General features: G+C 42.1%; 1 protein-coding gene across 5 annotated transcripts in view; it reads right to left on the minus strand.

Annotated features, from left to right (window-relative positions):
* Nucleotides 1–14053, minus strand: part of RPTOR (regulatory associated protein of MTOR complex 1) — a 434461-nt gene that overhangs the window by 10104 nt on the left and 410304 nt on the right. For all 5 annotated transcript variants that reach the window (XM_066615740.1, XM_066615739.1, XM_066615738.1 and 2 more), the window contains 3 exons: nucleotides 12152–12258; nucleotides 5033–5160; nucleotides 2858–2944 (listed from right to left, as the gene is read on the minus strand). In XM_066615740.1, coding sequence (XP_066471837.1) covers nucleotides 2858–2944; nucleotides 5033–5160; nucleotides 12152–12258 — 322 coding nt within the window. The remainder of the gene's footprint in view (nucleotides 1–2857; nucleotides 2945–5032; nucleotides 5161–12151; nucleotides 12259–14053) is intronic.

The following is a 14053-nucleotide window of genomic DNA, read 5'->3' on the forward strand; positions in this document are numbered from 1 at the left end:
ACAAACACTACAGCAAGCAGGGCTTAGTCCCATCATATCATTTCAGAGTAAAACTCTGGAAGTACTGCTTTTGGGGCAAAAGGTCTGGCTTTCAAGCAGACTTGAGCCTGGCATCCATTCGTACAAATTAAGCACTCTGGAAGGAAGCATATATTTGCATCAATATCTTAAAGTGTGTTTGTGACTGTGTTGATATAACAAACAGAGGGAGAAAAATGCCTGCTAATCGATTGATACCATAATTACAGAGTTCCAGCTCCAACTGTCAAGATATTAAATTCAGGGCAATTACAACCAAAGGCTGCCTTGCACATTAGGGAGAATGACCATGAATAGATTTTGAAAAGGGATCACAAAAAATGAAACAGTAATTCTGTTCTCAATGTCTTAACTGTCGAAATAATGTAAAGGCCAATATCCAAATTTTCCAGAAGGTAATGGGAAATCTTTAACTCTGTAGTTAAGAGTGCATGTTCTTCAAATGTGCCAAGAACCATATGTACCCTTGGCTCTGCAAGTTTCAGTTCAGAGTTAACAGGGCGCTGACTCACTCCAGCTACAAAGGATGTGGCTGCTGTTCAAGTCACTTAGACTCTACCTTGCCATGAGTCCTTGAAGAATCATCTTCCTGCTCCTCTGAATGGACTTATCTATCTGGCCTGACCTAAGTGTACCACGTGTCTTTAGGAACCTCTTCACAAATATGAACACAAATATCTATCACTGCGCTGGAATTATGATGAACCAAAGTGAACAAGAAGTCTTGGTTAAAATCTTCTGAATGTTTAGCTCACATTTGGTCACTGGTCCAAGTCAACTCAGGTGGCAGCATGAAAATGTTGTAGTACTTTAAGTTTACACGTGCCTTTTACCTCAAAAGGGGATTTAAAAAGTCACTGATCAGCTAGTCTTCGCAAGATGCCTTCCAGATGCAGGAAACAGCCTGTGCTATGGTGCTATTTAAGGTCCTTAATGTTAAGTGTTTCAGTCGAAATGTTCAACAACTATTGTGATAAAACTATTGTGATAAAAGCACATCCAAAAGTTCTGATTAAGAATGAGTGACACAGTTCATAAGAACATAAGAACAGCCCCACTGGATTAGGCCATAGGCCTATCTAGTTCAGCTTCCTGTATCTCACAGCGGCCCACGAAATGCCCCAGGGAGCACACACCAGATAACAAGAGACCTGCATCCTGATGCCCTCCTTTGCACTGGCAGTTCATGTCACTCATCCTTGATCAGAACTTTTGGATGTGCATGACATATGGCTAGAAATAATCTGCATTTCAACTATGCAGACAGAAGTCTACACAAGAGGGTGTGACCCAATCAGGTGAATGCCATGAAGGCCTGCTATTCCCATTAGGCATGCCCCACCTGCTTGATACAGATCTTGCAACTGGCTACCACCCTCAGTGTTTATTACATTTATATATTGCCTTTCCTATGTGCCATACATAGAGTAGTTCAATGGTTTCCCACTGTGTCACTGACTAGACTCAGAACTGCTTAGCCCTCGCAAGGTTGTTGTATCTGTGCCTTCAGACCACATACAAAAACTTATCTAAAATTGATAAATTTCCTCTGGAGAAATTGGGAACTTCTTCTGGAGAAACTGGGAACTTCATGGCCTGGAGCAATGGGACTTGCCAAGCTGACCTACCTGATGTGGGATGGGGACTTAGACATGCACAGATTGAGGAAAGGACTGGTAAGAAGTACTGTTCACTGAGAAAAAGTATGAGGGACACTTTTTATGATGTTATATATGATGGTATGTGGAATCCACCAAGGATAAATCAGGGACAAACGCTTTGTGGTAGATATTGCCCTCTAGTATAAGGAAGAGCTATTCATTGGCAAGCCAGAGCACTTCAATTCTCTTACAGGAAAAATAAAAACCACAACGTTTGCTGTCTGTTCCAGTGTGGAAAAGGGTTACATCTTAGAGAATTATATTTTCTTTCAATTCTGTATACAAGGGAGAATCTCTCTCAAAACAAATGGCAACTTAGTGGCAGTAAATTATATTCTGCCATCCTTTGAATGGGACAATAAATAAACGTAGTGCTCCTGAACTGTATTTACAAAGTATGAGAAATGGATTTATGCACAGAAAATTGCTAGATGGGGAAATAATCCTGCATAGCAATAAGGCCAGAGCAAGCAATGCAATCTCTCCCTTGTTTTTTGTTTTTTTTAACTTTCTGTCTTACTAGCAAGCTTGCTCTGATCAGTTACCCACTTCCTGCTTTTTACTTCATAGCTTTTCTATTTATGTTTAGGGTCCTATATCTTCAGGGTCTTAGGTGGCGGGGGTGAAGTGTTCTGAAGAAGGTGCAGACAATTGCCAACAAAAAAGATTTCTCAAAGAAGCTGAGCATATTCTGGACCCAACCTCTGAGTCATTTGGCAGTGCATGGGGTCAAACTCTGTATTTTCTTAGCCAGTGATGTTACTGAGGTACCTTTCTAACAGCTTGCTTCAGCCCCCCCCCCCAGCTATTCTTCTGGCCTGACTGGATCTAAATCTGAGATGAGAGTGATCATCAGACCCTTTGTTTAATTTTTTTTTGGGGGGGGGGAGATGTCCTTCCTAAGTGAAGTTTGCTATGAACAATTTTGAAAACTTCGCTCTAAGGATCAAGGTTACTTATCCCCCCATCCGTATCTCAGAGTTTTGGAGCCAGAATTAATTGCTGAGTAGAAATGCCAACTGAAGAGTGCAAACCTCATCGCTGTTTAAATACCAAACACAGACTTTTAAACAAGAGAGCAAAATAATGTTTTGACAGGAAAATGTCGCATAAATATTCAGAGGCCCTTGTTCCTTTTCATTTCATTTTTTTTTTACCTGACACTCATGATGTTGCCTTCAGGATGTTTCTGCAAATATGCTTTCACTACCCAAGCTGTGTGCTCTCGATAGGTCATCACACGACTAGAAGAGAGAGAGGGAAGAGTTCCTAAGACAATGTTGGAGAAAGCCCAGAAAGCTTACTTTGAACAGCAAGGGAAAGTACCTGCCTGCTGGGTCTGGTTTCCCAGTTAAGTAAAATTGCAATCAGAGATGGAGAGTGCAGGCTTCAAATTCTGCAACCATGTGCTGTAGCCAGTGGTTCCCAAACTTTTTAGCACCAGGACTCAGTTTTAAAATGACACTTTTAAATCGGTTTAAATTGGGAACCACCTAACTTTATGAGACTAAAAAAAAAATCTCACTTTACCAGCCGCTCAAGCCTCTGGTTTTATCCATTTTACTATGTTGGTGGTGGGGGAACCGTCTTCTGGAGCTTTTGTTGAGCTCCAGGTTCATCAGATCCGGGCCATTCTGGTGGCCTTGTGTTCCCCTCAGCCTGACTTTTGATAAGAGCTAAGGCACACTCAACTACTCAAAAGTACATGCACTCATGTGGCTCAGTTTCACTTTCCATAGGGGCTCAATACATTTTCCTTGCCAGTCTGACAGTTTCACAACCCACTAAAAATCAGGTTGCAACCCACCGGTGGATTGTAACTCATGATTTGGGAACTGTTGTTCTAATCTAGCCCAAACTGTGATGTTTGATGAAAGGGGAGGAGAAACTGTAGACCAGGGCAGGGGTGCTCAAACTTTCAACTTTAGGGATGCTGGACCTTTAACAAGTGTATAGAAGAGAGAATTTCAGCAGGTGCAACTTGTCATCCCACAGATGACAAGCTGCACCTGCTGAAATTATCTCTCCTATACAATTTTAAAGGTCCAGGATCCCTAAAGTTGAATGTTTGAGCACCCCTGGACCAGGGTGTCAAGCCAGGGGTGGGCCGAATAGCATTCATAGTGCTTGCTGAGGGGCAGAATTGATGTCATTAAGCAGGAAGTGATGACATCAAGCCAATGATGGCCAGAAAAAAGCACTTTGTTCTCTTATAGAGACTCATTAGCTGCAAATGACAAAAGAGAAAAAGTGCAAATCTTGATCATATTTTCAAGATATGGGAGAGCCCAATTATAACACAGGCCACCCTTTCAGCAGTGCTGCTTCTGTTGCAGCATCACTTCACAGCAGCGGTCTGTGAAGTCATGCCTTGGTAGAAGTGGCACTGCTAAAAGGGCGGCCTGTGTGATAGTTGGGCTCTCCCAGCATCTCAGTAACATCTCCCTCAATCCTCTTGATCTTCCGCTTACCCTGTAGCTTGTGGGTCTTTTGTTTGACACCCCTGGTGTAGACAGTAACAAGCCCTCCTTATTGGACACTGAATTCTAAGGTTTGTTTTGTCTTCAGCAACTTGAATAATTTATGTACTTCAGGAAGGAAACAAATCCATGCAATATTGTCCCTCTTCCCCCTGTTGGAAAAGTGACTTCTTTATACAGCCCAAGTTGATAAAAACAGCACCAACTCACAGAATTTGTTTCCAGGTCACAGCTCTTTGGAATGAGCAGGCAAGGAATATACACTTTAATTGACATTCTGTAGTTTGCATTTATGGTAGGGAACAGTTGTGTTAAAGGGAGTACAGAGCTGGAGTGAAGTTCAGCTTCTTCACAAAATCATCCAGCGGTGGTTGCACGTAACACCATAATACATAGTTTTAAGGAATTAAGCCAGTGTCAAGGTTGTACTCCTTGTTAACTTCAATGGAATGCATCTTTTAAAGATGCATTAAGGTGAGATGACCCTGTATGAGATATCTCTGTATTTCCTTACCAGAGAAGATGGACACAAGACAATTTTTACCATGCAATTGCAAACTTTTCCAAAGACAGGTTTAGTCAGACAGGTGTTCTGAGGACCATCCAATTTTTGGAAATGGGTTTGAAGTTATGCATTATTTCCATTAAAATAAAATAAATGGATTCATATAATTTCCAACATTATATTTACAGGCACTTCATTCAATTAAAAATCATGCAGGAAGCGATCCCAAGAGCAGTAAGGCTCCTAGTGTGTTTGACGGTGCAAAGGACACATGACTCCCCCCAAGAAGAGCGAGTATAAGGAATCAGCATCACTGGCCAGCTGCAGAAATGAAATGGTCCTCTTACCATTCACTCAGAGCCATCCGCCTATCATAAACACGGACAGAACCATCACCAAGCCCTGCTACGATGAGTGAGCGATGAGAGTCACAAGACAGGCTGGTGACACAGCTGTCAGCCCCTGTGGGAATATCCTAGGGCAGAAAAAGACACAAGCCAAGGATGAAAGGACAAAGAACACTATAGTGTTGATACAGAACAATGTAAAAAGACAGCTGCATTACACAGGTTCAAATATTGACTTAAGAGCAAGATAGACTAATTACACAGTCCTACAAAATTGAGGGTCAGAAACGTTTTTCTCAAACCACCATAAATATGAATTTGGAGTGCTGATTCCAAAAAGGGCATCCGTTTTACCCTATTATGTCTAGTTTTGGAGATATAGTATAGCCTCATTAGTGAATGGTTCAAGCAGCTTCCTCATGAAGAAGCCATGGTATAGGCTTCCAGGGACAGGGATGCACTCACTAGTACCTGCAGCAGCCAACCTGGGGTGCGGGGAGCCCTGCACGAGCCTCTGCAGGGCTTTCTAGCTCATCAGAAGTGAAGTGGAGTGATCGCGCTCCCCTTCCAGTTTTGTGGAAAGTGGAGCAATCGCTCCACTTTCACTTTCTGCAGGCTGCCCATTGCAGACGCTCCCTGCACCCCCCAGGATGCTGCTGTAGGGACTGGTGACTGCATCCCAGTCCCTGCAGCCCCCATGAGTGATGTGATCCTGGGGATCACATCGCTGCCTCCTCCCTGCCCCCGCCCCTTAAGGGGGCAGAGGCCAAGGCTTTCAGACTTTGAAAACCACAGCAGTGGTCCAAGCAGGGGTGTGACCAGTGCATGGATACTTGTAGCTATGTCTGACCTCTCCAAGAAAGGTCAAAGCTGGTGATTTAGCTGAAGCTGATAAAAAACATTCCTCATCATTAAAACTATCTGGACCTCTAGGAGAAGCATCAGCTTGATTGGGAATCAGGTCTTTAAGGGGATGTGCAGCTACAGCTGGGACAGGCTGACTGCCACCATCCTGCATGGTACAATATTCACCAAATGAGTCTTCACAAGGTCACCATAATAGGTAAACCAACCATGCTTATATGTTATAGTCAGGTTCAGTAAAAGCGCTAGCTATCACCTCTGAAGCCCTTAATGGCCTGCACACAGCAGTACTCCTTAAGGAGTACTTTCTCCCATACAAACTTCATCCCCTCAAGATTATCTGGCCTGATTTTACTTTGTTTTCTGTCCTCCAGTGATGTTAGACATGACATGCTACTGTACTGGGGTCTTTTCAGTGGTAGTGTCTGTACTATAAAAACAGTTCCCAAAAGATATCTGCGCAGTCCCTCAATACTTTCCTCTGGAATCACTAGTTTGGATTTTTACAACACCTTTTCAAATTTACCAAGGCTGTTGTTTTTATTGCTTTTTTATGCTGATGGTAAGTACACTTACCATTTCATTGTGGTTTTTTTTGCATATAAATGTATGATTATTATGCAGCAATTTCCAACCTTTTTCATCTCAGCCACACTGACAAGGTGCTAAAATTGTCAAGGCACACCATCAGTTTTTGGACCATTGACAAGGCACACCATGCTGCTGGTGGGGGACTAACATCCCCCAATGGCCGTAATAATAAATGACCCTCCCCCAAATTTCCATGGCACACCTGCAGATAATTTATGTCACACCAGTGTGCCATGGTACAGTGGTTGAAAATTGCTGTTATTATGTATTGGAATGTTGATATGTTGTATGTTGCTTTGGGCAATTTTTAACTGAAAAGATAAGTGCTCACCATCATGGGAAATACTGCAGGACAAACCAGCAATATTGCTATATTTCAATGGTAGCTTAGCAAGACACAACTGCTGGCTTCCTTTATAGGAAGAAACCACAATGCTGTTCAGCTTTGAGTAACATTAACACACAGTATCTTAGGGCTTTTTCACATATTACAATCTTTGTGTTGGAAAAAATATGATCTCCTTCGCACATATACTGTATGCACACGACATGTCTATGAAAATGGAGACATGGCAGTTACTCACAGCATGCAACGTTGGCAGTGACTCACATTTCTACAAACTAATTTCTGCATTGGGGGAAAAAATAGCTTGTGAACTAGCCCTTCACTTTGAAGAGAAGTCGGCCTCATTATCCACTTCCTAAAAATATCTAATTAGGTAAGATAAATGTCTAGGGAAGTTCCTTTCTCCAGAAAACAGCATTGTCCCCAATCAGTCATAAATGCTACGTGGAAGAGCAGGACGGATAAAGGTGGTTTGAAACACACACACGCACAATTCCTCAGGAGAGAAATAAATCTACCATTGCTGAAATACATCTGGCAGCTCAACAGGCACAATAGTCCAAATATTCATGCAAGGTAAGAGAAGGAACACACAGTATTACAGACAGTCATGACACATTAAACAAGCACCTTAAAGGTAGAAGCCTGCAGGGCAAAAGTTCTTTGTTGAGAACACTGAACCAAACCACAAATACCACAAAAGCTGTTTAGATGTATTTTGAAGAAGAGCAAAATGTACTGGGAACGTACAGATGAAAGACCTGGTGAGCAGAAGACATTTTGCCTGCACTCAACTGAATAACAAAGGTGAGTTGCTAAAAGCAGTAGCACTCCAAAGAGAAGGGCAAATGCAGCTTCATAATTTTTGCATGGCATTTAAGGACAATTATAGCAGTACATAATCTGCCTTGAACTCCTGATTCCTGCCTTTCCTCTGGGGAGAAGAAAAGGACACTACCAGGAAGTGTTTTGTTTTAACTGATCAAAGCTGTTCCACTTTGACACTGTGCCTCACCTCAAACCTTACAGCAGAAAGTCTTACAATCCTTTGTAACCCCCTTTGGAACAAGTAACGCTCCCTTATGTTGTTATGGGAGATAGAAGGCAATTAAGTAACTGGTATAAGAAAAAACAGAACAAGGCTGTGGTCAAGATCAGAATAGGCTCCTGGAGACCTGCTCCTACAGGATTCCACTTGGCCAAAATATGGTTAGAACAGAAATAAAGCACTGCATATTTCTTTAAAAGAACAATTTTGGAGAGTAATAAGTGCAAAGAGCAAGACTAGTATGTTGTTGGAAAGCACTCCTCTCTTCATCTGTTAGATATAAAAGAACTGCTTGAAATAATAAGAGTGCAGCTGTGAAGAAGAAAAACCGTTTCAATTAGGCACCCCAAAAAACTGAGCAACATTTTCAAAGTAGGATAATAATCAAAACTGGCTCGGCAGAATTGTGCAACTAATTTCACACCTCCCTCATATTTTTGCTCCTGTGAGTCCATCCACCTTCTCTGGTTGTTATTTTTTTCACTTGCTTGATGAAAGATTAGTTTAACAGTTTGCTCAAGACAGCTATCTAGGATTGCCAGATTTTTACTCAGATGGGGGATGTACATGCATAAAAAGGCTCTCACAATGAAGAGAAGTTCTCACTTTCAAAATAAAGTCTTAAAGAACCACAGGGTTGGGGATGGACCACAATGATACCTATTTGAGACCCTCTCACAGTTCCCTACAGATCATCCTATGCAACCACAAAATAATCCAGATTAGAGATCTCTCAACATGCCACAAGCAGAGCATTGAGCCACCAGTAAAAAAATGTGCTTAAGGAATAAACAGCCAAAGATGACTCATAAAAATCAGCAAAATCAAGGGTTTCAAGGGAAAGCAATACTTCTTCCCCCAACCTGTGAATATGGCGCTCTCCTCATGCCATTAGGAAGGGTGAGTATTTCTGCAATCTGCCGACTCACTTGCTGAAGCATGTTGTGTTTCTTGCTACAACAGAGTTTGGATAATACGTAGTCATTATCCAAGCCTGGCAGTTGCTCAGATAACCTATCAATCTGAAATGTAATGAAGTTGGGAACAGGGCAGAGAGATTTATCTAAGAAAACCCATAAGGAAAATAGTACCATCCATTGGGTGGGTTTGGATATAATCCCTCAATTGCACCCTTCTTTCGAGCCCTTCCTCGAGTCCTCTTAACTATGATACTCCTAGTCACCCCACTAGCCTTACGCAGTTTTTAACAGGCAGCTCAGTTAGCAAAGATCCAGGACAATCTTATCTTGGAGGCAGGAGCTTGCCTGACATGTATTACAGAGAGCTGGTTGGATGAGCTGGGAGGGGTTGGTGTCTCTCAGCTTTGTTCCCCAGGTTTCTGAGTACTGCAGCAGCCACGGCCACAAGGTTGAGAAGGCAGAGTCATGATAGATTATTGCAATGGTTCATAAAACTTTTTCATACCATCTTGTCCCCTGTCTGGTGATAGTGAAGATCTTGGTGTGGGCTAAAAAGCTGAGATTAAATCTGGACAAAACAGAGGTCTTCTTGATTTGGAAGTCAGTGATGCAAGTAGTGGTGTGTACTGGCCTGTTCTGAATGTTGTAGGAGCAGGTATATATCTTGGGAGGACAGGGTTCCAGGTGGTGGTAGCCAGGTCAATTGATGGCAATGGCCTTCTCTGTAGTGATGACTTTACTATGGAACTCCCTTCCAGTGGGATTAAGAACTGTCCCTTCCCTGTTAGCCTTCTGGCAACAGTTGAAGACTTTCCTTTTCCATCTGGCCTTTCCCTCTTTAATTAGTTGCTTTGGAATTATGTGGTTGTATTTTAATGTTTTAAATTCTACTATTCTTTATTATTTTTACTATTATTGCACATTATATGTTGTTCTTATTTTGACAGTTTGCTGTTTTTCCTCAATGCTTTATGCCACCTTGAGCACTCTGTTCATTTGGAGGCAAAAGTGGGATATGATTCATTGAAATCAACAAATAAGGCAAACTAAATCTTAGTGTGGTATCACTGCTTGTTCAAAAACTATGGACCAGTTAGAATTTGGATGTAGTGAAAAAGCAATGTTTGTTCTAAACCATGAAAGGAAGCTGCAAATTTCCTTCCCTTGCACAGGTAGTGGAGTGGAGAGTGTGTGCCTGGGGCTCATGCCAGTTAAATTCTGGTTTAGCATTAGGTATGCCTATTTTAAGGCAGTGAAGATATTGAACCTTGACTCTGGCAGTGTGATGTGGACACCTTATTCTATATTACTGCGGCTAACTTGCCAGAAGAGGAAGCTATTGGTGTATTCTCTGCTGGGTTTCACTGCCACCACTGTGGACGGATAAAGAGTAGTGCTACACTATCAGCTCAGCTGGGATCAGATGAAGGTGCTATCTGGTTCTATAAAACATCTTGCTCTAGCCTGGATCCTCAATCTAAGCAACGCATTGGTCTGGTACAGGGTCAGTTGCTTCCATTTGGCACATTCCTGCTTATCCATGTACCCACTTGACTAGCCTAGCACCTAAACTGGTGGTCTGAAAGGGATGTTTCAGTACAACTGCATTAATTATATAAGCACACCTGCTCACCTGTAATTATTCCCTCCATCTACTACCAATCTAGTTTTCAGCTTTTCCACTCTCAACAGCCAGGCAACAAACATTTCTGGACTGGATTTTATGGTCCTGCTATGCTTGGTTTTGCAGTATGATTAAGTTTTAATCCCCAGAATCACCGCAAAAACCAATTTACACTATTCAAGAAATAAAATGTCTTTAAAATGCTCTTAGTATAATCATTAATCATTCTCATTTAAAATATTTTCACCCCGCTGATTCCTGATGTTCCCTAATTTGCACAGATAAAATAATATTTGAAAATAATTAAGAATAGCATAGGCTTAGTTGTGCTGCATTGCAGGGTCAAAGTGTCATAATTAATGTTCATCCAGAGGTAATTAATTTCTCAAAGCTTTGGAGACTAGACTCATTTCCCATAGTAGTTATGCAGAGATGTTACCTCTCATTACATGGCTGAATAACAAGTCTGATTTAATGGCAACTGACGCGAACAGATACGCTTTTTGCTAAGGTGAACCTCAGAACACACTGAGTGAGAAACAACAGACTACCAAAGGAGTCATATTTTTTTGTCATTTCCCATGCCAATGAAAAGAGGAGCAGAGCTTTTGGTGAAACAGGCTGCTTCAGGTGGTCACTGCAGGGGAGCAGCAAAATTGGGGCCTGACAAAGGTAGACAGGTGTACTGGATGTTGTGAAAAGGTGAGCATGAAACCTGGCTATCCTTATGTTTCCACCATGAGATGTGGCTGCAGCAACACAGAGGAAGAGATCAGGAAGGAGAGAGAATGGGCAGTATCTCTTAGCTGAACTGGTGGAGCTTGTTGCGGTGGCAATGATAGCATGGAAGCAGGTAGCATCAGGAATGGCTTTCTTGGTTTCTGGACCAGCTTCTCTGGACAGCCATTCTGACTGTGATCAAAGTGATGGTAGCAGCATCTACTCACTTGGGTTTTTTTCTGTCCTTCTGACAGAGCGTGGGGAAGAGACTGGTACTGCACCAGTGGCAAATGAGAGTACTGCATGGCCCCAGAGGAGTGATCAAACCACAGTCCCTTGCTTCTGTATATAAGAGTGTATGTCCACAAATGTAAGAGAAAGTGAGTATTTGTTTTTTGGCAGTCAATGCATAAGAAAGAGTGCTTGTGCCTGTCATAGTCATGTGAACACATGAAAGGATGTGGGAGCGTGTTTCCGTACATGTACAAATATTTATGTGTGAATGTGAATCTGTAAACAATATTAAAATGTTCTTTAGCATGTTTCTTATACAACTCATTCCTTGATCACATCATGCATGCGTATGAGTGAAGTCCATGCCTTGGTTTGCTTTCTAGCATTAGTTGCTCCACACGTGTTTAAGAACTCTAACACAGATTCACTCGCTATCCTCAGGGCTAGTTTTAGCCTCAGTAGTTGTGAATGTCAAGATTGGTCTGAGAAGCACTGATTTAGCACTTTGAATCCTGCTGTGAAGATGGATACACAGAAAGCACATGGTGTACATCTATTCCTGAAGCTAAACATTTAAAAAATGGTGACAGTGTGGCACTGGGTTCATAACTGATCTCATGAAAAGGCAAGCCTTCAAAACCATCACCACCCCCTTCTGTGGAGAAACCAGAAGGCTCGTACAGCACAAGATGCTTTTTCTGTTCTGGATGTCTAGATGGCAGCAGGAGTCCTTCTAGCTGCACATGGATGAGGAGACTGCACCATGGTTTACCTGTACTTTCATTTCTCGGTCTGTATCCCAAATTCGGATAATCCGCACATCTCCAGAAGTCATGAGAAGACCAGTCTCTTGTTCCCAGTCCACCACCATCCCTGCCCCTGGAAAAAGAAAAAGGTGTGGCATACAAACTTATTCTCTGTAAAATACAGAACTGAAGAGAGCTAGAGCCTCTACAGTACTCAACATCAAGTTTTGAGAGATACATTTTGAACATCTAGAATTGGTTAAGGTCATTTTCAAAAAATTATGTGGAAGAGCATGCATGTCCCTGGGACTTGAGAGAAAAAACAATTAAACAAGGAACAAAGGTCTTGTTTCTTTCAATATAGCTCACTCTACTTGAACATACACTATGGATGTCAGCCCAAACCTGCTGATCGTTTAAACCAGGGGTGCCCAAACCCCGGCCCTGGGGCCACATGCGGCCCTCGAGGCCTCTCAATGCGGCCCTCAGGGAGCCCCCAGTCTCCAATGAGCCTCTGGCCCTCCGGAGATTTGCTGGAGCCTGCACTGGCCCGACGCAACTGCTCTCAGCGTGAGGGTTCTCACATTTTGACCTCTCACATTAGCTGTTTGACCTCTCACATTAGCTGTGGGATGAGGGCTCCCTCCACTGCTCACTGTTTCATGTCTGTGATGCAGCAGAGGCAGCAAAGGAAAGGTCAGCCTTGCTTTGTGCAAGGCCTTTTATAGGCCTTGAGCTATTGCAAGACCTTCATTCATTCATGTAAGTTCATCTTTAATATATTCATTTATGTAAACTTATGCAAATTTATTAAAATTTTAAATGTAAATTAATTCTTCCCCCCCCGGCCCCCAACACAGTGTCAGAGAGATGATGTGGCCCTCCAGCCAAAAACTTTGGACACCCCTGGTTTAAACCAAGGCTACATGTTCAGAAAGAGATTTGCCCCACTACTGTCAAAAGAAGAAAGTGCTAGAAGGAGAACCCTGGCATAGATTTGTGTGAGTGTGTGTGTTTTTGTACATGTGCTCACACGCAGGCATGGGTCTATTCTGAGAGTTTGCTTGATGAGGTATATAGCTGTATTGCATGGACACTGGGTTGACTGGATTGAGATAACACATTCAGGTGATATGCATCAGTGATCTTACTTTCCGGGAATCATGAAACCCATATACTATATTTCTTTATGTCTTGGAACTCTAATAAAAATTGTAAATAATAACAAAATGTTTGTCTAATTGAAAAATGTTTGTAATAGGAGACATATTTTGCAGAAGGGCTGAATTCACTGCTCCAAAATCTTAAATCAAATAAAACCTAGACAAAAAGGACTAGCAATCCCCCCCCCCAAAAACCCCCCAAAACAACCATATGACAACATTCTGAGGTTGCACTGACTGGAATCATTGTGAAAGGCCTCTCTATCTCAAAGTTGCACAGTAGAAACCAATTGTCAGCAGGAGAGAAAAAAAATTCTCCACCATCTCCTTATACTTAGTACACAGTGCATCCTTGCTAGATTGTGGTAGCTTCTGTGCATTTGGGAAAATCGTCGGTTTTGCCAAGCCTTAGAGCAGAGTCCAGTTTATGTAATTTGAATGCCTTTTTCCACAGTTACAGACTGCCTATATGTGTGCACAAATGTTCCACCATGAGAAAAAAGTGCTTTGAAGATCACCTCCCTCCTCCCTTTTTTTAATTCAAGGAATAAAATAAACCATGAATCTCCAACATTGCCAAAGGATGTGCATGAAAGGTTTTTAATGCAGAGATGAACAAAAGACTGTGCTAGGCATGGAAAAGCTGAAGTGAATTCATTGTAGTGATACAACCTCCTCCTCTCATTTCTAATCAACAAAATCCAATGGGAGGTACATTTTTCCTGTTTCTGTGCCTTGGCTCTCTTATAAGGTCATACTGCAATA

The sequence above is a fragment of the Tiliqua scincoides genome, chromosome 2, assembly GCF_035046505.1.
Source record: "Tiliqua scincoides isolate rTilSci1 chromosome 2, rTilSci1.hap2, whole genome shotgun sequence".
NCBI classification, from domain to species: domain Eukaryota; kingdom Metazoa; phylum Chordata; class Lepidosauria; order Squamata; family Scincidae; genus Tiliqua; species Tiliqua scincoides.